This window comes from Erythrolamprus reginae, chromosome 2 (genome assembly GCF_031021105.1).
Source record: "Erythrolamprus reginae isolate rEryReg1 chromosome 2, rEryReg1.hap1, whole genome shotgun sequence".
NCBI classification, from domain to species: Eukaryota; Metazoa; Chordata; class Lepidosauria; order Squamata; family Dipsadidae; genus Erythrolamprus; species Erythrolamprus reginae.
This window is the reverse complement of record NC_091951.1, coordinates 286,790,876-286,817,624: the sequence shown is the minus strand read 5'-3', so window position 1 is coordinate 286,817,624 and position 26,749 is coordinate 286,790,876. Positions and strand designations below refer to the sequence as shown.

Below are 26,749 nucleotides of genomic sequence, written 5' to 3'. Positions count from 1 at the left end.
ATGTAAATTTAATAGATGATGGCTGCCATTTCTTTAACAGGTGTTGACCTTCATATACATCAAGTTCTTCCCCAAAACTAGGATGTCTTAATTTATTGGTGTAGTTCATGCGCAGATCTAAACATGTGGCCTTCTGCAATTGATGTTAGAGAAATATCTAGCATGGTCCTTGTTGACCCAGGCAATGACTGACCTGGTATATGTTTCTCTAAATTTCAACTCATCATATGATTTATGGGAGAGACACTCTTCATCTGGCTCCTCTGATGAGACTTGTTCAATATGGTTGAACCTCTGTCATACTTCATCAGAGCACACAAAACCCACAATCATGTCAAGGGGGGATTATTATTCCAATATAATTCAGAAGATTTTTTAAAAAAACAATTGGATAAATCTGTTGATTCCAAAACAGCAATAATTTATATGATTTGTTATTTGTGTCAATTTATGTTGCATATAGATGTATATGTAGTTCCATTAAGTGTGGTTTGTTAATAAATCTATTTGGTGGATATGCTGTCTATAAGGTAATTTGGTTGTATGGGGGAAATGTAGGAGATGATAGTAAAGACAAGAAAAATTAGCACGTCAGAACAAATAGAATATTTGTTGAAAATATTGAACAAAGTTAAGAGGGAAGGATAAACCTTAGGCAGAGAAGGGGCACTTCGGCATGGATCAAAGAGAAGAACAGTGTTGTTTTTATTAGGTTAACAGAAAAAAAGGAACAGATAATATTTTTAAAGCTGAAAAGGTTAGCTAGCTCTCTATTTGGCTTATGGTGACATTGTATAGTATCAAATAAGACAGAACTGAGGTGGCGAATTGTATCAATCCTATCCAAACACATAACTTTCTATATGAAAGGAAGGAAATGTTACCAGTAAAACTTATATTGTTTCAATTACACATGGATGTGGATAAACTTATTTGATAAACCAAGATAACTTATAAAAAAACCTGTTCAATTGACTATGCCTTCCTTTAAAATGAGAAATGCCATTCAACTTACAAAATCAAAGTACTGTAAATAATTTTATTGAAATGAATATAAATACAAAACATTCTGCTTTGGAATGATCTAGTTATATTCTATTTTTCTGCCATAAGGTCCTTTTTTTCCTTTAAAATTGATTGATACGTAATTCGGTACTGTGTATTCTGCATTTTTCTATGTTATCAAGAAGTAGGCTGTGGTCTACTTTGTTTTTCACCTTACTAAAGTCCAAGTATATGTCCACAGCATTTTCCTGATCCACTAATGTATTCAACTTTATCAAATAAGATTTAACTGCAATGATCTGTTTTTAACAAATCAATGCTGGCTTCCAGTAATTACCTTGTTTGTTTCTAGGTGCTCACAAATCTACTGCTTGTTTTATTTTTTCCAAGATTTTCCTGATATTGAGATCAAGGTGATTAGCCCATAATTTCCTAGAACCATTTTTTTTCAGCGAGCAGTTAAAAGTTGTCACAATAGGTGCTCCACAAACCATTGTGGAAAGAGCATACATAAAGAGGGCACCAATGAGCAAGCTTCTTACAAGTAATTAACTATAAGATGATACTCTTCAGTTTTGTGTTTACATAGCAGGACCTAGCAAGGACCTATTGCGCCAATCACTCTCTCAATCCAACTTACTTCTCAGGACTGAAGTTGTGGGGAAAAAACAGGAGACAGTATTATATATGCCTTTCTCAGCTGCCAGGAATAAAGACAGCAATTAAATCCAAACAGTCAAATCAATTAATAAAGAGATTAATGGAAAGTTTCTTTAGATTGGGGTGTCAAACTAGATTTCATTAAGGGTGCATCAGGCCACATGTGTTTGACCTCAGAAGACCAAGGTGTGTATGTGCAACTGGAGTTGGGCATAGTCAGGTGGGTGTGGCCATGGGCGTTTGACACAGGCTCAAGAGGCATTTCCACCCCCTTCTTTCTTTCCACAATTCTTTACTACAACCATTTCTCTATCTCTTCTACAAGTTATTATTGGCAAACATTTATTACTTATTCTTCATATTCCACTAAACTTTTTATTTCTAAACTTATACCCCATTGTTTATTAGTAAATTACTTTTCCAGGCAGAACAGCTTTTTATACTATTGTATTTTTTATTATTCAACTAATAAATAATAAAAATTCCATAGCATAAATAACATGATAACACAAGATCTAAGAGCAGAGGTAAATTTCCAGGATAGTAAATAAAAACTGCTGCCAATTATACATACAGAATAAAATACAAAATAGAATACAGAATACAAAATATAGAATAGATTGTTGATTGTATATCACATGGACCTATATTTTAACCTCCTAAAATGCCCCCCCCCCATGTGGCCCAGTTTTTGGCTTCTAGGGACTCCAGCATTCTGCTAGCCAAAAATGGCCTGCAGGGGGCAAAAAACAGCCCCTGCAGCCCATTTTGGCCAGCAGAGGCAATATGGGCTGGTCCTTTGATATTTCCAGGCCAGCCACATGGGCTATATCAGCGTTTCCCAACCGGTGTGCCGCGGCACACCGGTGTGCCGCGAGACATGGCCAGGTGTGCCGCCAAGCTCCGGCTGGGTGGGGCGCTGCCGGTACTTCCGTCCTGGGGCTCCCGCTCGCAGCTGTCCCCCGGCTCCTGCTCGATGCCGCGGTTTTCGGCGCTCTCCTGCTGGGCTCCAAAGAAGGAAGGCGGGAAAAAGCCTTTTTCCCGCCTTCCTTCTTTGGAGCCCAGCAGGAGAGCGCCGAAAACCGCGGCATCGAGCAGGAGCCGGGGGACAGCTGCGAGTGGGAGCCCCAGGACGGAAGTACCGGCAGCGCCCCGCCCAGCTGGAGCTTCTCTGGCATCCACGGCAAGTGTCCTTTGTGGCCCCGCGGGAGGGCACTGGCGTTGGGAGCGGGGGGGGGGGGCGGCCGCAGCGGCCGCAGGCAGTCGCGAGGAGATGTCGGCGGCGAGAGGGAGCTCTCTCTCTCTCTCTCTCAGCTGACTGCAAGCGGGAGCCCTGACGGTGGCGGTTGGACCTGCGGCAAGTGTCCTTTGTGGCCCGGCGGGAGGGCACTGGCGATGGGAGCGGGCGGGGGGGTGGCCGCAGGCAGTCGCAGGGAGATGTCGGCGGCGAGAGGGAGCTCTCTCTCTCTCTCAGCTGACTGCAAGCGGGAGCCCTGACGGTGGCGGTTGGACGTGCTGCTGGCGCTGCGGGCCTGGCATATACGGTGTCCAGCAGCACGTCCAGCTGCCGCCGTCAGGGCTCCTGCTTGCAGTCAGCTGAGAGAGAGAGAGAAAGAAAGAGAGACATAGCAAGAGAGGCAGAGAAAGAGAGAGAGAAAGAGAGACATAGCAAGAGAGGCAGAGAGAGAGAGAAAGAGAGACATAGCAAGAGAAAAAGAGAGACTTAGCAAGAGAGGCAGAGAGAGAGAAAGAGAAAGAAAGAGAGACATAGCAAGAGAGACAGAGAGAGAGAAAGAGAGAGAAAGAAAGAGAGATAGCAAGAGAGGCAAAGAGAAAGAAAGAGACATATAGCAAGACAGTGAAAGAGAGAGAGAGAGCAAGAGAGAGAGAGAAAAGCAAGAAAGAGATAGCAAGAGAGACAGAGAGAGAGAGAAAGAGAAAGAAAGAGAGACATAGCAAGAGAGACAGAGAGAGAGAAAGAGAGAGAAAGAAAGAGAGATAGCAAGAGAGGCAAAGAGAAAGAAAGAGACATATAGCAAGACAGTGAAAGAGAGAGAGAGAGCAAGAGAGAGAGAGAAAAGCAAGAAAGAGATAGCAAGAGAGACAGAGAGAGAGAGCAAGGGAGAGAGAAAGACATAGAGGAAGGGAAGGAGGGAGAGAGAAAGAGAGAAAAAAAGAGAGGAAGAAAGAAAGAAAGGGATGGAGAGAGAGAAAGAAGGGAAGGAAGGAAAAGAGAGAAAGAGGGAGAAATAGAGCGAAAGGGAGGAAGAGAGAGGGTTTTTTTGTCCAAACTTTTCTTTAGCCCGCCCCCCCCGCCCCGCCCCCCTTCAGTGTTCCCCAGGATTTTGAAAATATGAATAATGTGCCGCGGCTCAAAAAAGGTTGGGAAACACTGGGCTATATCTAAGCATCCTGCAGGCCTTTAGTTTGACACCCCTGGTATAGATGTTTCCACAGCTGGAAGCTTTAGATCAGTGTTTCCCAACCTTGGCAACTTGAAGATATTTGGACTTCAACTCCCAGAATTCCCCAGCCAGCAAATGCTGGCTGGGGAATTCTGGGAGTTGAAGTCCAGATATCTTCAAGTTGCCAAGGTTGGGAAACACTGCTTTAGATAATGGGAATATTAACAGCCAAAATATTGTAGGAAAATAAAAGTTTTTAGATACAAATTTTAATGTGTACATGCCTATTACCAAAGTTATACTTTCACGAAATTTTCTGCAATGATGCTTCTTTAAAATTTAATCTGCATTTACAAGACACAATTGCTGTGGCTTAATTATCTTAATTGTATATTTGCTGGTCTTTTTCTTTCTCCTTCTCAAGATCCAAATCTCTTTATTTGACAATAGAGAAGAAAAATTTCTGCAGTTTGAGCTGCCTCTAGTTAATCTACCCTTGTGGGTGAGTTTGCAGTAATAGTACCTGATTAGCTGTTGCATGGTGAGGAGTGGAACTGTGTCTCAACTAAAGGTTAGAAGTAATAAAAACTAAGTGTGTTTTTCAAAAACATTATCCCAGCATCACCAAGGAACATAATGCTCAATAAGATTAGGAACTCGTTTGTCGCATCAGTGAGGGATTTAAATTTCTATTTCATTCTAAATTATCAGGAATTTTTCATTAATATATTGTCAGACTTAGATAGGCATTCATGACATTATTTTTTTAAAATAAATATCTTATATACAAATGCTTTGGAATAAGATACTTGCCAAGCTCTTCTTTTTGGCTGGATAACAAGTTGAATGAATCTTAGATGTAATTAATGTAATTATAGTCTAGGATGCTACAGTACATCCTGCATTCCAAACCAAGGATGCTAATTTTCTCCATGTAGAGGAGACCATTGCCGGCTAGGTAATTTTAGGCTCTGTTTCCTTTTAATGGCAGTTATGATTTACTCTATTATATTTGGAGGTTCTCCTCAGGTTTCTGCTATGTAGGAACTTGGGTTTTGCTCCCAAGTCTTGGCCTGATGGTACCATATTCCCTTTGGTGATCAAGACACCTGGTAGTTAAAAACATTTCGTTACACCCATTTAAACAGTCAGTTTCCAGGGCTATGCTGGTCAGCACTTTACTGAAAGTTAGACTACTTTTAGACAGAATAGTTTTTAATTGAATGTAAGTTGCTATTCCTTTATATCAGGGTGGGGCATATTGTTCTAAAATACTTGCCTAGTCCTCTGCAATTATTTCCCAAGACATTTCACAACATCTACTATTTGTCAAACCAGACTAAAACAATCCTATAAACCCTATACAGTATATCTTCCATTCTTATATTGTATAGCAATTTTCAGCAAAGCTTATTGCACTTTTTTTTACAAGAATTTAGGTCTGTAATGAAAAAGTACTTTTTAATTGTTGATCACATAATCCAGTTCTGTCAAACCCTCTCTCTGGACACCAGCTGTTGTCCTACTCCAGCTGCACTGCGCATGCACACACATCTCCTGCCGGGCAGCTGGTCTTCGGGTCTCGTGTGTGTGAGGGTGAGGTGCACGCGGAGGATGTGTACAAGGGTGTGGGGGATGTGTGCATGGGGTGGGGCTTGCATTGCATTTTGGGGGCCTTATGCAGCATGCAGCCCCCCTTATCCCATTTTGGCTTCCAGGTTGATGCAGGAGGCTTTCCAGGCCCAAAATGGGGCACATTGAAGGCGTCCAGGAAAGGGGATGAGGCCTGCTGACTGATCCACAGATTTGATTAGGCAGGTTCTTCTTGAATCCGGACTATAATAGTCATTTTCTCGCTCAGAATTTCTACGACAAGCAGAAAGATAAGTGCTAATATTCAAGAACAAGTTATATATGAGTGAAAAATGACAAATTGGTCAGGAACCACCCAAGCGTTGGTTATTAGATGATTAGTTATATAAATCTTAAGGAAGAAAAAATGAAAAAGGAAGAAAGAGAGAGAGAGAGAATGAAAAAGAAAGAAAGAAAGGAGAAAGAAAGAAAGAAAGAAAGAAAGAAAGAAAGAAAGAAAGAAAGAAAGAAAGAAAGAAAGAGACAGGTTTGGATTAATTATTCCAAATAATTGAATGATTTTATGTTGGAACACAATTATTCAATTAAACAATTTTATTTATTCCTTTGGATTTGGAGTCTGTCTCATGAAAATTTATACTATAAATGTTCGGTCTGAACATATTTCAGTCAGCCATGAATGTTTTACCCCTAAAGCCTAACTAATCCATTAAGCATTTATTCCTTTTACCACATTTTTTAAATATTACCTAAAATGGACAGAAAACTTGGGTGCTTCAGTCTTCCTAATAATTAAGAGAATATCAAACTTCTTGAGAAAGGAACAAAATTTGTCCCATTGTATAACTGAAACAGGCAAGTTCTGCTTCAGCAACAGTGTTCAGTTTGTTTATCTGGGGATTAGTGAAAATCCCATAATTCATCACTGGTCTGTCAGAAGCAAGCTTTAGTTGATTTAGTGCTTCATTCTACATTGCAAATGTATACATTTTTACTTTAAATGTTTAATGTTCTTTCTCAAATACTACTTTGTGGCTTCGTGTTCTGTTTCAAATGGCTTCAGTTTACTTTTTGAAATGACAGCTCATATTAATGAACTAAGGAATGCTATATAAAGTATTGCTAGGAAGATAACCTCTATGAGCTAAGAAACTGAATGCAAGGGATAGATCTAATACTGATTTTTACTGATATTATGATTTATTTTTACATATAGACATATAGACTGAGGTTGTAATTTACTTCCACATACTGTATCTGATACACTAGGCCTATATAAAAAGCTTTTGAGGTGATTACTGTCTTAGATTCAGTTTTTTCCTCACAGTGGACTTAACAGTTACTATATTTGATATTATAGCCTTTGAAATCGACTATTAAACATTTTTGTTCCAAGAAACCTCTCTTGCTTTCATTACATTTTAATATTTCAGTATATTTAGTGTTGCCCTTTGGATAAACTGAACTACAACTTCAACCATTCCAAAGCCCAAAATTTCTGGGATTTTTAGAATTATGATCCAATTTTAATAGCGTTCAAGTTAGAAAAGATTTGTTTAAAGGAAAGTAAGGTAAAGATAAGTTGTATATTATATTGTGATTCTGGTGTATAATAGATTTGCTTTTTCTTTTGTTAGGAAACTGTCCTGTGAAAGAAGCTATATTATCTTGTTGGACTGTAGATGAATAATTTGTCATCTCTCTTTCTTATCCAATTGTATTATTATTATTATTACCATTATTGTCTTTGTTCTGTCTTGACAAATATTTTTTCTAGTCACTACTTCTGTTCAAATGTTAAGAACATTCCCATTAAATCTTGGCTTTTCAGAGGAATTCCCATCCCACTAAAGTCATAAACACCGCCATGCTGGGTGGTAAACCCTACTGAGTGTAATTATGAATTTGATGGCATCTGTAGATGTAGACTAAGACCAAGTTCATAAAATCTTGCCTTATGGGATGTTTAAACCACTGGGTCAATTTAAAAGATTTCCTTCACATCAAGGTTTCAATATAATAGCTTACAATATTATTTCTAGGCTTATTTTTCCCTTTGTGGAATTACAGAATTCATTCGTTTAAAAGGAAACAAAAGAATAAATCCAAATAAGAAATAAATACGCTTTGGTACTACTGTATAGTTATCTCTGCCAATACAAAGGAGAATGGTTAATTTGTTTTGAATTCTGAAAGCCTAAAAACATAGCTAGTCAGTGGTAGCTCTTTGGTGGCATGCATGTAATGCGAATGCAGTGTCATGGTTTTTGCTGTTCATTGGCACGACCACAGATTCAAAGGAACATCTTGTATATAGTTTATTTGAAAATGTTTTCACATTCAAAGTTACAGAGTTTTTTCTGTCATTGCAGCTGTTGAGGTTTAATCTCATGTATGCAAATGCACAAACCTTAAAACAGGCATATTACTGTTTAAACAACTAGTATAAATAATGAACTGCTCCATTACCAAGAACATAAATAAATCTAGACAGGTAAGAGTTCTCTGGAGTTGAAAGTTTAGGTTATGCAAAAATTTCAACAGCTGTTATTTGTAGGTCCTTGTAGACTGAGAGGTGTGAGTGATATGAACTGTGGAAGCCAACATTTAGGGAATGTGTATGTTGTCATTTTGCCAAAAGACAGGGTTTTGCTAATGCTGCTTTTGCAGTATCCAATTTTTGAATAAGGATGTATTTAATAATAACTAATTGTTTTTAATATACATCCATTTTTATTCATTGAAAGGCAACATTCATAAATAAGAGCCTTTGTAGATAATGTAATCATATTACTTAGTAATAATTGTAAAGGGTAAAACACCTGTATTGTGATATAAACATTTTTGGACTAAACTCTCATTTTGTTAGGTTCGTGAAATATGTTTGTGTGTTTGTGTGTGTGTGTGTGGGGGGACTGAGACATCCTCCCCCAGGCTTTTATATTTTATGTTTGGTATGTATGTGTTGTATGGTTTTAAATTGCTGGGGTTTTAGATACGTTTTATTTTAATATTAGATTTGTTTCACTGTTATATTGTTTCTATTACTGTTGTGAGCCGCCCCGAGTCTTCGGAGAGGGGCGGCATACAAATCTAATAAATAATAATATTATAAAATAATACATACATGTACACATACAAAATGCATATACAGTACTGTATACACACACTAAGAAAATAACAAAAAAAAACAACCCATGAAGCCAAACTAAGATACATGAAGTATAACTGGATGACAGATAGTCTCAGAAATGGTTACCGGTAAACCACCCAGAGTCATTCTGTAAGTGAGATGGGTGGTATCTATTTTTGATAAAGAAATAGAATGATCCTGGCAGGAAGTTAAAAGCCTCAGGTGTTGCTAGGTGGAGGGAGGGAGTGAGTGAGATGGTACATGTGAATGTCAGAAAGAGTATGCAAAGGCCTCTGTACTGCTTGGATTTTCAGTTCCAGAGTTGAGAGGTTTCTGAGGTTTTTCTGCCTTGGGTCTGAAATTCCACCCTGGGTGAAAATCTTATTTGGATTTCAGAACAGAGAATTTCCAACTCCAGAGCGGAAAGAGTTCAGAAGATTCTTGACACTGGGACTGAAAATACTGCTTGGATTTTGGCAGAGCCTTTTCAGACAGTGGAGAGTGAGAAGCCTGTTTTGACCACCTTGTACACAGAAGATAGAATATCCCTCACACTCTTACAGAAGGGTCATCTCCTTGAGAAGATTTAGCTGGAAGAGTCTCAAACAGGGAAACTAGCATTGCTTAGCAACCAGGAGAGACCAGCAGGGGAAGGATACTGCAAAAACTCTATTCGCTCCCCACTCTAGGGGAAGGTTACTACAAAATCCCCATTTCTTCCCCATCAGCTGGGACTCTGGAGGCAGAGAATAAATGGGGGTGGGGCCAGTCAGAGGTGGTTTTCCAAACTATTCAAAATTTCTGCTATCAGTTCTCCAGAACTGATCAGAACCTGCTGAAACCCACCTCTGGTCTGATTTCTGTAGGACAAGCCAGAACAAAGCCTTTTGACAGATGCAGTAGCTTGCAGCCTTCCCTTGTGGTTTCATCTTCAGGCACAAATTGTAAATCCCTTCATTTAGCACTATCATAACTTTGAATAGTCACTTTAATGAATAGTTGTAAGTTGAGGACTAGTTGTACCAATATTTTGTAAAGTTGGCAACTCCTGATCTGATCAAGAGAATGTGTGGTATGTATTTTTCAGTTACAAATTAGTTCTATTAATAAGTGGATGCCTTTGCCTTATATTGAAATTAATCCATTTCCGTTGGAGTGAGAGCCTCTTAGAATTCTGAATTCTTAGTGTTCTAAATTAGACCATTTCACTTCAAGTGAGAGTTTCTTGGAGCCAACAGGGTTACTGAATTACCAAATTACAGTCAACTATTTAACAGCAGATGATTCAGTGCCAAACCTCAGTCTATCATATTTCTTTTTTTCCAAATATTAACTTTTTAATAATACTTTTGCCTTTTTTAAAAATGGGCATATTTTGTGGAAATATATTTCTGTAAACTTTTGGGTTTCCCTAAAAATGTTCATTCTTTGTTGTCTTTCTGTGATGTATCATTTGGTATCATTGTTTACAATCCTACCAACAAATCAATCCTAAATTATTGATTGGAATAAATTATGAAAGTGAAGAAGAAAACTTTTGAAGTCTACCAAATTGTTTCTTCATTGCTTATTTGACCCCTTTGACAATCATTAAGTGTTGTATCACATGATTCTTGACAAATGTATCTTTTTCTTTTATGTATACTGGGAGCATATGCACCAAGACAAATTCCACTGTTACCTGAATTCTCTTTTTTGGTGGCTTCAAGGACATGTCCATCTAGTTTTCTCCATTCTGTAATAATGTTTCATCTCCCTTACTGCCTTGGTAATTCCTGCAGGTCTTATAAATACTATTCCTACCTGGCTTCTGAACCTGGGCAAGGTTGTTATCTGTTGAGTTCTTTAAAAAAATATTTACAAACAATTCAAGGCAGGCATAAGTGCTTTCTCCCATTCCATACTTATATGCTTCCCTTATAATCAACTTCATGCAGATCCTAGTACTGCACTTGAACATTCACCTGTCCTCCATTGGTCAGCCTTTCTTAAAAAGGGGGGTCTTTCAGACATGGGGATTTCAGTCTCAGAATTACAGTGTACTTGTTGGTAATTCATTCTGGAAGAAGCAACAAATACTAAAAGTACTGACTTAACCACGTGACTTGCTATTCCGGCTGGAAGAAATAGTGGGTCATGAGGCAGCCAATATCTGCCTCCTTGCGTGCTGACTACTGGGAGACAGACAAATGCCAGGACAAGATTTCTGCTTCAAAACGCATCAAATACATAATCCAATGGGTTTAGAAACAGTCGAGTGCTGAAGTATGACTGTACCACATAGAATGGCTGAAAATTCTGTGAGCTGAAATTTTCATGTATGGGGTGAATTATAGACCGCCTTCGGCCACACGAATCCCAGCAACCGATTAGGTCCCACAGAGTTGGCCTTCTCCGGGTTCCGTCGACAAAACAATTCGGTCTGGCGGGACCGAGGGGAAGAGCTTTCTCTGTGGCGGCCCCGGCCCTCTGGAATCAACTCCCCCTGGAGATTAGGACTGCCCCCACCCTCCTTGCCTTTCGTAAACTCCTGAAAACCCACCTATATTGCCAGGCATGGGGAAATTGATATACCCCTCGGCTGTTCCGTTTTATGTATAATTTGTTTGGGCTGCATGATTGTTTTTAATAAGGGTTTTTAAATTGTTTTTTTAAAATATTGGATTTGTACTTCGTATTACTTCTTGTGAGCCGCTCCGAGTCCTCGGAGAAAGGAGGCATACAAATCTAATATATTATTATTATTATTATTATTATTATTATTATTATTATTATTGTTATTATTATTATTGTTGTTGTTATTGTTATTATTGTTACTATTGTTATTATTATTATTGTTGTTATTATTATTATTAATAATAATAATATTAATTTGTGGGAGATAATTTGTGTTTTTTCTTTTTTGTATTGATCTTAAAATACCAAATAACATACCTTAAGGTATCTTAAAATACCTACCAAAGGCTCTTAGCAATAACAATAGCACTTAGACTTATATACCACTCCCAGTGCTCTATAGCTCTCTCTAAGTGGTTTACATATCGCCCCCAACAATTTGGGTCCTCATTTTACCCATCTCGGAAGGATGGAAGGCTGAGTCAACTTTAGCTACTTTTCTAAAAAAAATGTAATTAATTTCTATTTGATTATTTAACCTCCTATTTTCCCTTTACCTCTTTTAACCTTGTTTTGAAAATTGTCATGGAAAGGCAGGATGGACATAAGTTAGAAGTAGATAAATACCACATATATAAAATAAAGAGTACAGTGGTCCCCCGATTATCGCGAGGGTTCCGTTCCAGGACCCCTCGCGATGATCGGTTTTTCGCGAAGTAGCGGTGCGGAAGTAAAAACACCATCTGCGCATGCGCAGATGGTGTTTTTACTTCCGCCGCAGCAGCAAGGAGCCGAAGATTGGGGTTTCCCCGTCGCCCACGCAAACTCCTTGCTGCTGCCGCGTCCGCCACTTGTCCGCCCGCCGCTTGTCCGCCGCCTGCCTGCCCGCGCGCCCGCCCTTCGCCCACCCACGCCGTTCGCTCGCGCCGCTTCCCAGCTGAGTCCTGAAGCGAACTTCCGCGTTTGGCTTCAGGACTCAGCTGGGAAGCGGCGCTGGGGTTTCCCCGCCGCCCACGCAAACTCCTCGCTGCTGCCGCACCCGCCGCTTGTCCGCCGCCTGCCTGCCCGCGCGCCCGCCCTTCGCCCGCCCACGCCGTTCGCTTGCGCCGCTTCCCAGCTGAGTCCTGAAGCGAACTTCCGCGTTTGGCTTCAGGACTCAGCTGGGAAGCGGCGCTGGGGTTTCCCCGCCGCCCACGCAAACTCCTCGCTGATGCCCGCCGCTCGCCCTCCCGCCAGCAAGAGGGGGAAGACCCAGGGAAGCCGCCCAGCAGCTGATCTGCCCGGCGCCATCTACGCATGCGTGGCCATAGAAAAAGGGCGCGCATGCGCAGATGGTGTTTTTACTTCCAGGTTGAAAAATCGCGATATAGTGTTTCGCAATGATCGAGATCGCGAAACTCGGGGGACCACTGTATATTGGTATTAACTCTGTAGAGTATACGTAGACTCAGGAAAGAAAACACGGTAACTGGATCTGTAAGCTAAAATCAATTCTGTATTTTATTTTCTGAAATCCGCAATTTTAATGATGAAATGTTTTTACCAATACTGTAGAAAAAGATACAGCTCAACAGTGTTTTTTCAATTCAGCTTTCCCTATGTTTTAGTTCTAATCAAAATGTATTTTATAATTTGATGGAAATTATTATTCTCTGCTTTCAGTAAATTAACATTTTAGAAAGATTGCTTTCATTTATTTTGCTGATTCCTGTTATCATAGAAATCAGCTGCAATTTATTAAAAGCTAAAGGGTTTGTGATCTCAGTAATATTACCTTGGCATGTATATGCTTGGCTTAAGCATTGCTAATTAATGCCATCTTTAGAAACTTTCTCTGTGAATACATATTTCAACATATTGTTCATTTTAAGGCATTTTAAAAAGTTGAATAGGTGGACATTTTTCTTTTGTGGAATAGGGTTTTTTTTCTTCTTCTTTCTATAACTCTCTAACTGTGGACAGTTCACATGGGAATCACTTTAAATTGCTTAAATTTATTGATTTCTATTCTCTTAAAAATAGACCTTAAAAACCATTTGCTTGCCTGATTTATGCAGTGCCAGGCCGATAAGTAAGATTATTATTTTTTGGGTGGGTGGGGGTTGAGAGAGAGACTAGATTTATGTGTGTTCCTGTTGTGTTGCTTTCACAGCCAGAAGCAGTGAAATAATCAATCACACAGTAATGTCATGGATAATGATTATGTTGCTGGGTGCACTTTAAACTGCAGGTGTGTTCACTCCTGTTCTTGAGTGTATTTAGGCACTGATATTTACAGCTCAAGCTGTGAAATAGTTTTTGGAATGTCTCCTCATTTTTAGGAAGTATTTTTATTTGGTATAATGCTTTATTGACATTTACCATCTGTTGGCAAGAAAGTATATGTTTCACTGTGTAGCTTAATACTAATCCTCATTCATTCATTAGCTTCATTTTTTTAAACTATCTTTTTCCTAAACAAAAGATTAACAACAGATGTGGAGTCTACAAATAGATGTGTGTAATTGTTATCTAGACAGTATAGTTAATGCTTGGGAAGTAAAGGAGAAGAACCTTGTATTGGAAATGACTCAGAATGCTGTACCGTTAACCAGATTACCATTTCTGTTTAAAGTACTGAGACACAAATATTACAATCCTCCTTTGCCATTATTTATTAAGTAATAAATTAAATTATTATATAATTAAAAAGGAAACTGCGGGATAGTAAGAAATAATTCAGTCATCTGCTATTTTGCAATTAGGAAAGACTGTTTTAGAGAAATCTAGTTGTTGTTGAAGTCGTTGAGTCTGCGGAGAGGGGCGACATACAATCTAATAAATTATTATTATTATTATTATTATTATTATTATTATTATTATTATTATTATTCTTCCTCCAAATCCTAAACATCTTTCCAAAAGTAATCAAAACTGTAGGAACAGCAGAAATGTCTTCAGTTCATTTAATCAAGACTTGATCAGAAGAGGTCAGAATATTCGGGCTCTGCAAATCATTCCAGAAATCTCTTGAATCTTCAGTTTACTAGTAGTCAGTATTATTACCTGTAGAGCATACAGAGACTCAGAAAAATAGGAAAAATTGTGCCAGGCCTTCCAGAGAAGCTAATTGACGGCATTTTGAAACCAGGGTTGCAGTTGTGGCTTGGTTTGTATTATTGTATTATAATTTCCATCATGATACTCAGTTCTGTGCACATTGAGTTCTCATAAAATATAGGTAAAACCCTCTTACATCTTTAGCAGATGTAACATCCTATATTAGTTACAGGATGGCCCTAGATATTCCTTTTATATTTATTAGATCCAATATTCTTTTAGCAGTTTAAAAATAGCATATCCAACTTTCCTTTTGAAGGCTTTCACATAGCCTGGGCTTATGCAATTTACAGGTCACTTTAAAATCTTTTGTATGTCATGTTATCTTCTTTCAACAGGCAGTCAAGACTAATTTTTGTGGTCCTAATAGCTAGCTATGTCCTCAGAAACCTGAAATATGAGCAAATATGGTTCATTTGCTACACATTTCCATTTCAAGATTCAAAATTCCTGCATAAGTTAATTTGCTTCCCAGATCTGAATTGATTTGCCCCAACCGATCTGATTTTCTAACATATATACACATAAACACTGTTATTCTTCAAGATTAACTTTATGTAAAGCAGGAGTCCCCAACCCCTGGACTGTGCAGCAATCTGTGGCTAATTAGGAACTAGGCTGTACAAGCAGTGGGTAAGTAAACCTTCATATGCGCATGCACAGGATCTAGGTTCTGTATGAACCATCCACCTCCTCTACCTTTAACTGGGGAAGACAATTTTTCTTCCGAATCTGGTCCCTGTTGCCGGGAACGTTGGGGGCTGCTCATGTAAAGGACAGAAAAGGAATGCAACTTAATAAGAGAAATGAATCAAAGACATAAGATAAGGTAAACATAGCTAAATTAGTCTACACAGGGGTGTCAAACTCACATAGTCACAAAGACATCACCTGACGTATCAGGACTTTTTTCACCTTTGCTAAATCAGGTGTGGGTGTAGCCAGTGTGTGCTGCACCCAGTCTCTGGTCCGGGAGTTTGACAGCCCTAGTGTACACCATTAACTATACCTCCCAAACCTTTTTACTCTTGTAAATCATCTTGTTGTGAGCCGCCCCGAGTCTTCGGAGAGGTGCGGCATACAAATCTAATAAATTATTATTATTATTATTATTATTATTATTATTATTATTATCATCATCATCTTTGCTTCTTCCACATTTACATGCCATTTCCAACATTGCCTTTAGTTCTTTACATTTTTCAGATTTCTCTTTTTGATAATGTTATTTACTCCATGTAACAATATATTTCTCGGTCTTGCTCCTGATTTGCTCCTCCTTCAATATTTGTTTTGCAATCCGATCTACATTCTTTTTTTTTGCATGACCAGACTATGTACTATTGCAGTTATGACTATCCTTTTCATAGCTGCGTGTTGAAAGCGCACATGCGCGCAGCACTTGCACCCCTTCCCCATGCATTAACTTCTGTGTGTGCCCCACATATGCACATGTGACCCCCTGTGTTTCCTGCCCTCACATATGCATGTGCAGTCTCCCACATGCATCCCACCCTGCACATACATGTGAGCCATGACTCCTGTGCATGCAAGTGCTCCCCTGCCCACCCAAAAACTAGCTGGCCAGCGGAAGGCACTCGTGGTGGACCTGAGCTGGGGTGATGGCTTGCATGCCTGCAGAGAGGGCTCTGCATGCCACCTGTGGCACATGTGCCATACGTTCACCATCACGGTATTATTGTATTGATCACTAACGTTTATTTAATTTGCATCAATTCAGCATTTTCATTCCTGCCATTATTTATTTATTTATTTATTTATTTATTTATTTATTTTATTTATTTATTTAGTTATGAATGAAGGTTAATGAGATTAACCATGTGGTAACACATATCAAACAGAGGAAAGAAAGAAAGAAAGGAAGAGGAAGAAAGGAAGGAAGAAAGGAAGGATAGGAGTGAAGATATACGAATAAAGTACAATACATCAATGGAGGATAGAGGAGGAGATATAGAGAAATATTAGTGGAAGAAATGAAATATGAGATATAGGAGAGATAATTGGACAGGGGACGGAAGGCACCCTAGTGCACTTATGCACGCCCCTTACTGACCTCTTAGAAACTTGGAGAGGTCAATCGTGGAGAGTCTAAGGGGAAAATGTTGGGGGTTAGGGCAGGGGTCTTTTTAAAATTTTATTTCAAAACATTCATTTACTGCATCTCCACTGCATCAGTGTGCTTTTGCATGATATAGTCAACTTTTGTTTCCACACAACAAAGTAGTCAGAGGCATGTTGGCCTACATAGCCATTTTAGCTTCTGCACACATGAAAAGATCCATTTAAACGAATAACATATGTTTTGTTTAAACTAACTGCAGCAATGAAGAGTGTAGTGCTAAAGTGTTACAGCCCTGTAGAATTTAACTGTACGCTCTTTTCAGTTGCCTAGGTCAAGAGTTCACTTTGCATACCTGTCTATGTATAGACTTTATGACCATTGTATAAATCAGCCAATGAAGGGAGAGAATGGTCTTATCCCACATTGCTATCTTTCAGATAAAGGTCTGAAAAAGAAATTATCAGTCAATTGTGTTTGGGATACTTTGATGGGTTAATATATCGACCCTTTCGGTTTGAGTAAACTTTTTTTTATACCAATTTTCAAAGAGATTTATTGACTTCTGGATACCAAATTCCACAGCAGCATTTGTGCAGTTCAACCCTGTGTTCAATTCTCACAGTTCAGTTCTTGCAGATTAGCATTCAAGTCATGTTATATGGCATTTAAGTGTTTGCCATTATTCTAACAAATATTCTAGACAGTTTGAGTTATTTATAATTATTTAAGGCTAAATTTCAGTTATTAATAAGGTAGCTTTTATCATAGTGCTCTAATTTGCTTGTATGAAAGATCAATGAATAAATCATTTCATTGCTGAAGATGTAATGAGAATAATGCTTCATTAAAACACGTTTTTGCAATTTTCTGAAGTTTATGTGTTCTGATAAGAAATAATTCCATATTTTAAACTTTAATTTAAGGTTAATTTTAATATTTTGAAGCATATTCTTTTGAATTTTATAAATATTAAGTTAAAATTGGCAGCTGCATTGCAAAACTTAATTTTCCATGTCCTTCTTGTTCCGTGATTCTGATTAATTTTTTCTAAGTCCTTAATCTAGCTTTTCCCAGCCTTGGTGGTCTCCAGCTTTCATATTCTCTACAGGGGTATTTTGGTGGGGGGAGCTCTGTAAGTTGAAATGGACACAACTAGAAGGTATTCAGTCAGGAAAGTCTACTGTGCTTTTAGTTTTGCCTTCTAGTAAAGAGATAATTTATATTATCTCTTTACTAGAATTGGCTCCATAGCTAGAGGTATAACAAGCAGGAAGAGGGAGATTATGATCCCGCTATATAGAGTGCTGGTGAGACCACATTTGGAATACTGTGTTCAGTTCTGGAGACCTCGCCTACAAAAAGATATTGACAAAATTGAACGGGTCCAAAGACGGGCTACAAGAATGGTGGAAGGTCTTAAGCATAAAATGTATCAGGAAGGACTTAATGAACTCAATCTGTATAGTCTGGAGGACAGAAGGAAAAGGGGGGACATGATCAAAACATTTAAATATGTTAAAGGGTTAAATAAGGTTCAGGAGGGAAGTGTTTTTAAGAGGAAAGTGAACATAAGAATAAAGGGACACAATCTGAAGTTAGTTGGGGGAAAGATCAAAAGCCACATGAGAAAATACTATTTTACTAAAAGAGTAGTAGATCCTTGGAACTTCCAGCAGATGTGGTTGGTAAATCCACAGTAACTGAATTTAAACATGCCTGGGATAAACATATATCCATCCTAAGATAAAATACAGAAAAAAGTATAAGGGCAGACTAGATGGACCATGAGGTCTTTTTCTGCCGTCAGGCTTCTATGTTTCTATGTTTCTATATATTCTTTCCTCCTTTTTATAGAGTAATATGAATATTCAAATTGTTTTGGAATCCAGTTGTTGCTTTGATGAGTAAAACACTTTTTAAGGCTGCATTTTTACTAATAAGGAATGTGCAAAATTCCATGGTTATGTTGCCAGTTATTATTTCTTATTATGTTGGTCCATAGCAAAATATCAGCCTCATGTATGTAATGGCTGGTGTTCTACATATTTTTTTCCTTATGCTTTCTATTATGTAACAATTAAAATAGGTGGTGTAAATAAAATGACACATTAAAATTATAGTTGGAATAGGGTTACTCTATTTGAATTGCAGGAATCCTAATAACCACTAGATGACAACAAAGAGGCACAGAAAATGTCTTATAAAATCGTATGAAATGAATACTTGTCACTCAGAATATAAGGCAATAGAATACTGACACCAATCTTACCTCTTGCACTACTTATACTTTCTGTTTTGATTTGAGGGAATTTGAAATGTGAAATGAGATAGGGAAAAAGACACACACGCACATGCACACACTGGCTGTTTTGTGTATTCCTCTTGTTTATTTGTCTTTAGGATTTTCCACCTAAATTGAGAAATTATTTTAGATGGCAAGCTAGAGGTTGTATTTTTACCTCTATCAGCAAAGCCATTTATGACGCTATTTATTTTAATTTACTAACTGAAAGTTACATTTAAGTATTTGACCTAGTCTGATGATTTAAAGCTTTGGGGTATTAAATGTTTTCAGTTTCATGTCATACCTTAAATACAGCTTGCAGCCCAGGCAGTGAATTTAGTACAACTCAAGACCATTGGCCAGTTTCTTACATGTTATTTCAATCTACACTGCACTGAACTCTTGGCATAATTTAATACTCACTTGAGAATGGAAATGCAATCTTTTTGCTTTTTCTTTTAAAGATATGGTTAAAAGTATCAAACCTCCAATTAATATGTACATATTTTCTTCACCCTGATTTGGTTTAATCAATAATATGTTTTTGGAACCTTTTTAATGTAAAAAGTAAAAGCCAAATAACATTTTGAGATCTTGATGATGACATATGGAAGGAAATTCTGATTCAAAATTATTTTATAAAAACATTTTAGAAGCAGTAAATCAAAAATGTTTCTCCCCAAGTACCTCTAGTGCAAGATCTTTTCAAGATCTAAATAGATGTGTTTTTGTTATCCATTGGGACAATATACATCAGAGAACACACAACTGTTGATGGAATTCATAAGTTACAACTTATGGAAATAATGAACTCTAATTTTCTAATCATATCATTTTTTGAAACATTTTAATCAATGTTAACCATTGGTATTATACTTAGATAACTTGCCTCCTATAAAAGCATCTTTGGAACAGCCGTGGCCTAGATGATTGTGAATCTCCATAGACTGTAAATGGGAACAAATACGAACTTATGCTGGGGAGAAAAGTGGTTTTGAGAAAAGATGTTAAATTGAACATCATATAACTGGGTTGTAAAATCTATCAGGGTCAGCATTTACCACTTCAGCAAGTTTTAGTTTCACTGTTTTTTGATGTTTAAATTATAATTAAACACCCGAGGCATACAAATCTAATAAATAATAATAATAATAATAATAATAATAATAATAATAATAATAATAATAACAACAACAACAACAATAATAATAATTGGTCTAAAATTGTATTTATAAAAGTACATTGCAGTTGCATGTTATTGTATTGCCTTTTGCCAAGTATTGACCCCAGTATTCCACTAAAAGCCATTTCTCCCTCCACATGTTACTTTAAATGTACTGTCCAAGCCTCATAAAATAGCCTACATATTTTTTTATAAAATGATGTCCAAATTCTTATGCAGATTATTGGATTATGATAATTTAATTTAATTTATAATAATTGGCACAGAATCAGAATTGTCCAGAAAACCCAATTGGCAATCAGTTTTATGTTATGTACTTTATATTGTTTTCATTGTCTTATACAGGTGAAGTACAGATGCCAGATTCTGATGATTCTTTAGGCCAAATGGATGGACATGTTAGACCCGTTCCAACACACAAAGGTATTAAAAATATTTTCACTTTTTATGACTATGTTGTTAAAGTATAAGATCTGAATGTTTTATTTTTATGATGTACTATTACTATTACTTATTTATATATTCATATGATCTATAAAAGCAATATACCTCGAGAAGTTCTATCTAAGAGTCAACCCAAACTTGATGCCTCAACCAATCTATTCTATAGTGGTACCTTAGTATTCAACAGTTTTGAATTTCATCAGAATTGATATTCAGCACATTTTGATGTGAATATTTTGTCCTGGTACTCACTACATTATTCCTTATGGGAAAAGTTTTTGGTACTCATTGTTTTTCATGCTCACTGCACCTCCCAGAACTATTTAATGATGAATATTGAGGTACCACTGTAACTGAAAATTGCTGTGTGTTCAAAAAAAGAATGGCATATATAAAAAAAGCTATATTTCTTTATTTCAATAGGAGCTTTCAAGATGTTTATTATTTTGGTAATTGAATAGGAAGTCCATCCTATGCCAAGTCCTAAATAGGGTTTGTTTCTTTGCGGCCTCATTTTCCAAAATACACTTAATTAAAATGGAGTGTTAATAATTGAAATGAAGAATTAAAATTCTTCTTTGGAGAAGAATTAAAACAATATTTTTCCTTATATATTCTTGCCTTTACTACCTTTTTGTGAAAAGGGAGAAGCAGTTACCTCTGTTGTAGAAAGTAAACCAAGATACCTCTTCCTCTCATACATGTCAGGGGACTTCAAGAGTTGAGGTTTTTTGGATTGGGGGGAGGGTTGTTGCCTGCAACGAAAGAAGCAAATCCTGGAAACTGGGGGGAACTTTTTTTTTTTGGCATCCCAGATAATTAATTGGTTAGAACAAGGATCGACAAACCCAGGCGCCTGGTCGCCAGTGGCGCCTAGAAAATGTTGTCTGGCGCCTAGAAAATGTTGCCTGCTGTACTGTATGTATACAGCAGTGTTTTTCACGAGGTGGCTCCTGCAAGTGGGAGCTCCAGGGCTGAGGCTTCAGCCCTGGAGCTCCCACTTGCAGAAGCCGCCCCCCGGCTATTGCCCGCCGCCGCCGCTACCCGCGCACCCCAAAATACCCCCCCTGCGTGCCCTTTTCCATGGGCGCGCAGTCCCCATTCCCCTGCCTGCCTGGGGGGGGGCGGGGAGGCGCCGGCAGTAGAAGGCGCAGCCCCCGCCCGCCCGATCCGCTCCCTCTCCTCCTCTTCCGCTGAAAGAAACGCGCGGAAGCTGCCTGCTTGAGCCTCGCGTTGCTCCACCCCGCTTCATCCTGCTTGTCATCCTCCGTTGCCAGGAAAGCCGGGTTTGTTTTCCGTGAAAGCAGCACGCCTTTTAACACGCTGCTTTCCTGCACCAGCGACGTTTGGCTGCCGGGGGGGCGGGGAGGAGAAAATCCCCCCCCCCCAGGAGCAGCAAAAGCCTAAGCGGTGGGGTGCGCCGTTTGCCTTCCGGCTCAGTCGCAGAGGCTTTTGCTGCTTGTGGAGGGGGGGAGGGTTGGCGGTGCCGATGCCAAATGCTTTCCCTCCGTGGTGGGGGGTGCAGGGCAGGCGCAGTCAGCCCCAGGAGACAAAGATGGAATGAGAGAAAGGAAAGAGAGAGAAAGGGAGGGAGAGAAAGAAAAAGTGAGAGATAGAAAGGATAGAGAGAAAGGGAATGAGAGAAAGGAAAGAGAGAGAAAGAGAGGGGGAGAAGGAAAGAGTGAGAGATAGAAAGGATAGAGAGAAAGAGGGAATGGAAAGAGAGAGAAAGGGAGGGAGAGAAGGAAAGAGTGAGAGATAGAAAGGATAGAGAGAAAGAGGGAATGAGAGAAAGGAAAGAGAGAGAGAGAGAGAAAATAAGAGAGAGAGAGCAACAGAGAGAGAAAGAACAAGAGAGAGAAAGCATGAGAGAGAGAAAGAACAAGAGAGAGAGAGAAAATAAGAGAACAAGAGAGAGAAAAAGATAGCAAGAGAGAGAGAAAGCAAGACAGATAGGGAGAGGAAAGGAGAGTGAGAGAAATGAGAACAAAAAGGGGAGAAAAAAGGAGAAATGAGAAAATGATTGAGGCAGAGAATGAGAGGAGAGTGAAACAAAAGAGAGAGAGAGGTGATTCTTGAAGCATATGGTAAAAAGCACCCAAATAATAAGAAAACCCCCCCAGCCCACACCTGTTTTTGAAAAGGATAAAAGAGAAAAAAACCCCAGCCCTCAACTGGTTTTGGAAATGGTTGGAGTGTGTATACATACACACACATAAGGGGGGGAGAGAGACAGGGATGGAAAAAGAGGAGAAGTGAGAGGGAGAAGGAATGAGGGAAAAAGGGAGGAAGAGAGAGAAATGAGAAACACGAGAGAGAAAAGGGGGAAAGACAGGAGAAGTACCCAGAAATGAGACAGTGGTATAAATTTCAGGAGGGATGATTGATGATTGACTGTATTTATAAGGGGATGTTACATGGGATTGTATATATGAGGGGGTTATTTATGTATGTATGTATGTATGTATGTATGTATGTATGTATGTATGTATGTATGTATTTATTATTTATTTATTTATTAGATTTGTGTCATTTTGGTTGGTGGTGTGCCCCAGGATTTTGTAAATGTAAAAAATGTGCCGCGGCTCAAAAAAGGTTGAAAATCACTGGTATACAGTATATTTTTCCCGCCTTGTGTTTACGCCCAGAAATGGTACATCTTGGCTTCCGTAGCTCCGCCCATCAACCTCGGAGCGAGCTGCTTTCCCAGCGTCCCCTGCGCTTGCGTGCGTCTCTCCCTCCCCCCCTTGCCTCCATTCCGCCTCCTACTCGAACCCCTTCACTCCCCCCCACCGCACACAGACGCTCCGATCTTGGCCGCTCACCCGCCTTCGGAGAGAAGCGGAAGCCCCTCCCCTCCTGGCGTGAGGTTTTGTTCATTCCTCCTCCGGCCGCGTGCGCGGTGACTTCCGACCAGTAACCCCTCCTCCCCCCTCCCCCCCTCACCCGCGTCCCCGGCCCGGTCTCCCTTTCCTTCTTCTCTGTTTCGGTTTCTGACTAACGGTCTCCCCTCGGATCCCGACGGGAGTACAGCAGAGCCGGCTCGGCGGAGCCAGGCCTGCGCCGGGGGGGAGGGGGTGAAAGCGATGTCAGGTGGAGACTCGGCAAAAAACCAAGTTTGCTTAAAAAAAATTCTGGCTCCTAAATTTTTTGGCTGGCTCCTAGATTCTGAACAACTTTGTCGACCCCTGGGTTAGAATAATTTTGGCTTTTAAGATCATTAGTTACATCTTGGTTGAATGTTGTTATGAAGTATGCAGTTTTAAAGGTGTTTCTAACTTAGTTTGGCTCATCCAATCTAGTATTTGAGATATCATAAACAACAAATAGCACGTTTCTTAATAAAAGACCAGGATTTGCTGTTCTTCCTCGCAGTTATTGGCAATTGACTAAATTTATCATGGCTGTCTCCAGAATAATGGCAACTTCAGTTAAACTACAGTTACATTGTGATATGTCTTTCAAGAAAAGTATCTCTAACTCTGTTCAGTCATTCACTTGCCCAACTGATCATCCAAACCAATTATTCCAGTGTATATATACATATACATATATCGCACTGGAATTTTTCCATGTCACTAACCAAGAAATATTTTATGTTGACAATCTGTGTACAAATCAGCCACTATCGAAATCCCTGGGAATATTTATATTTTTGGCAGTGAGTCTTATTTAAACGTTGTAGTTTTTAGTTTACATGAAGGAATAAAATAACTCCAAAATAGAGCCATGAATTTAGGTTATTATACTAGAGTATCTACAGTAGTATCAGCATACTCATTTTCCATTATCTGGAATTTGAAATGTTTAAACTTTGTGTTCCTGCACTATCTCTGACATGTATTGGCATTGTTCTAGCGTCTGAGAACTCAACTCAGCCCTTCTCTTTATAAGCTATTTTGAGCACATACTACAATTTGGAATGTTGTTCTATGGAAATTATGCTTGGCTAAATGCCAGCCAACTTGCCCTCTCATAGCATAATATCTACTCACCCAGTTTAAAATCAACCTGCCAAAAATCTGAGCAGTTTAGAGTACTGTATCCAAACTATCGAAGCACATAATTTGAGGTTATTATTCATACAGCTCAATATTTATTTAGAAATTCTAGTAAAGATCTCTTGTTATTCATGTAGCTTGATATTTATTTAGAAATTCTGGTAAAGACCTCTTGTTTTGGAATACAGTACAATATTTTCTTGTCCAACTTGTTTGTCTCCAATGCATAACTGTTAATTCAATGCATTCCGTGTGTTGAATCCAGTTAGTCTACTTTCTCTTAGGTTCCTCCTTAAATAGGTAAACAAACTATAAATACAAGAACAATATGTCAAATTTGTAACAAGAACAACAACGAAAGAAGGAAACTGAAACTGAATGCAGCAGTCTGTGAAATTAAGCTTTGTGTGTGATTGTTGTGGAGAAATCATTGTGTCTGAGTGTGAATATATATATATATTGGCATACCTGCCCAGATAGAAAAGGGAATGATGAAATACTGTAGATCTAAGTGTAAGATGATTTGGTCATGCCTAGTAGAACTGACTGATACATGCAGAGAAGTGAAGGTATTGCTGTAATTATGAAGGAAAAGACTAAAAGGTGCAATTATAGTTCTTGCTTAATGACTACAATTGGGATTAGCAACTCCCTCGCTAAGTGGTGCAGTTGTTAGGCAAAACACCACATGACCTGCCCTGGATTTATCACTCACACTCACACATGGTTGTTAAATGACTCACCCACAGTTGTTAAGTGATACATAATATGACCACAATTTCCAGTTGTTCTGCTGACTTCACTAATGGCTGTGCCTGTTGTAAGCTGGTTATGAAGCATGCTGTTGGAGATCATTTGTATAATGCTATTATAGTCATAATCTTTTGCAATTCCACAAAAGTTATGAGCAAGTTATCTCTCTGAGAGGCTACCATAATTGAGTGATATATTGTATTTGGCATGGAAAGCTACAAGTTGTTTAGACTTGTTTAAAATTAATGGGCATTGTGTAATTGGGACGCACCGTTTTCTTCTGTATTTAATATAAGTAGTGTCAAAACAGCATGATGATGTTTGGAATTTCACAAGTACAGCATCATTCAATTTCCTGCCCCTTCCCCTGCATCTATGTCGGAATTATAATTTCTAGAATTCTGGATGAAATTTTTGGAATCAAATCCCTGAGTCATTTTGAAAACGCCGAAATCGAGAAACTTTAGTTTAGACTATACAATTCACCTTTTAAATCATGTTACAGCTGTTACAGCTTTTCAAATTAATCCTGCCTGCACCCCACTAACTCCGGCTTGTGCAGTACTCTGACATATATGTCATGATATATATCAGAATTGAAATGATTCTGCTGTAGAGAAAGAAAAAATGCCTGAATAAGTTTTCATATAGGGAAATTAATTATTGAGTATGCATGCTATATATTAAAGAATAATCAAATATGTATCATACTAGTAAAGAAAAGGAAGTTGTTGGTCAAAATATTTATGAAACCAATTCCGGCATTGAATTAAACTTAACCTTTTTTTCAATAATTGCCTAACTAGTAGAACTAGGCAGTTAGGCAGTAGTTCCACTAGTTCTACCAAAGGTATCCCTTTCTCATGCTACATGAGAAAGCTTAACAGATCTCAAAATACATTTGGGTATGGAAATGGAGATTGAGATTGTCAGCTCTTAAAGAAATAATGAGTCTAATATCCAAGCTTTGGAATGCTTCTAAAATAGCTTCTTGGATTTCGGCCAATCAAGTTCATAGTCAAACTAAAAGCTGTAACATAATCATACATGATGCTCACTTCTGACCAAATCTATCTATCTATCTATCTATCTATCTATCTATCTATCTATCTATCTATCTATCTATCTATCTATCTATCTATCTATTTATTATATATAAATCCAATAATTAAATAGATAGATAAATAAATAAATAAAAGATAAATAAATAAATGTACAAAATAAGAAATTTTGTAATAGCATGGTCAGTAATTATTAAGTTGCATTGATTTGTGTAGAATTATATCTGAGATTATCCAAAATACTGGTAAAGTATAAGTAAATATTTATTTAGTCAGATTTCTATGCTGCCCTTCTCCTAGGACTCAGGGTGTATGTATCTCAATTATTTAAGGGTTGCTTTTTAGATAATATACACTACAAATTTAATCTGATCAAATTGTCAATACAAACTTGCATTTAGATCTGAGAAATTTTAGTATAAACTAGTA

At 38.3% G+C, this 26,749-nt stretch overlaps 1 protein-coding gene across 1 annotated transcript in view; it reads left to right on the top strand.

Moving 5' to 3' along the window:
• The window catches only part of ROR2 (receptor tyrosine kinase like orphan receptor 2), a 123,026-nt gene that overhangs the window by 57,686 nt on the left and 38,591 nt on the right, over positions 1-26,749 (top strand). Inside the window, exon 2 of the mRNA XM_070736301.1 lies at positions 20,407-20,484. Within this exon, the coding sequence (XP_070592402.1) occupies positions 20,418-20,484 (67 nt within the window). The 5' untranslated portion in view covers positions 20,407-20,417. The remainder of the gene's footprint in view (positions 1-20,406; positions 20,485-26,749) is intronic.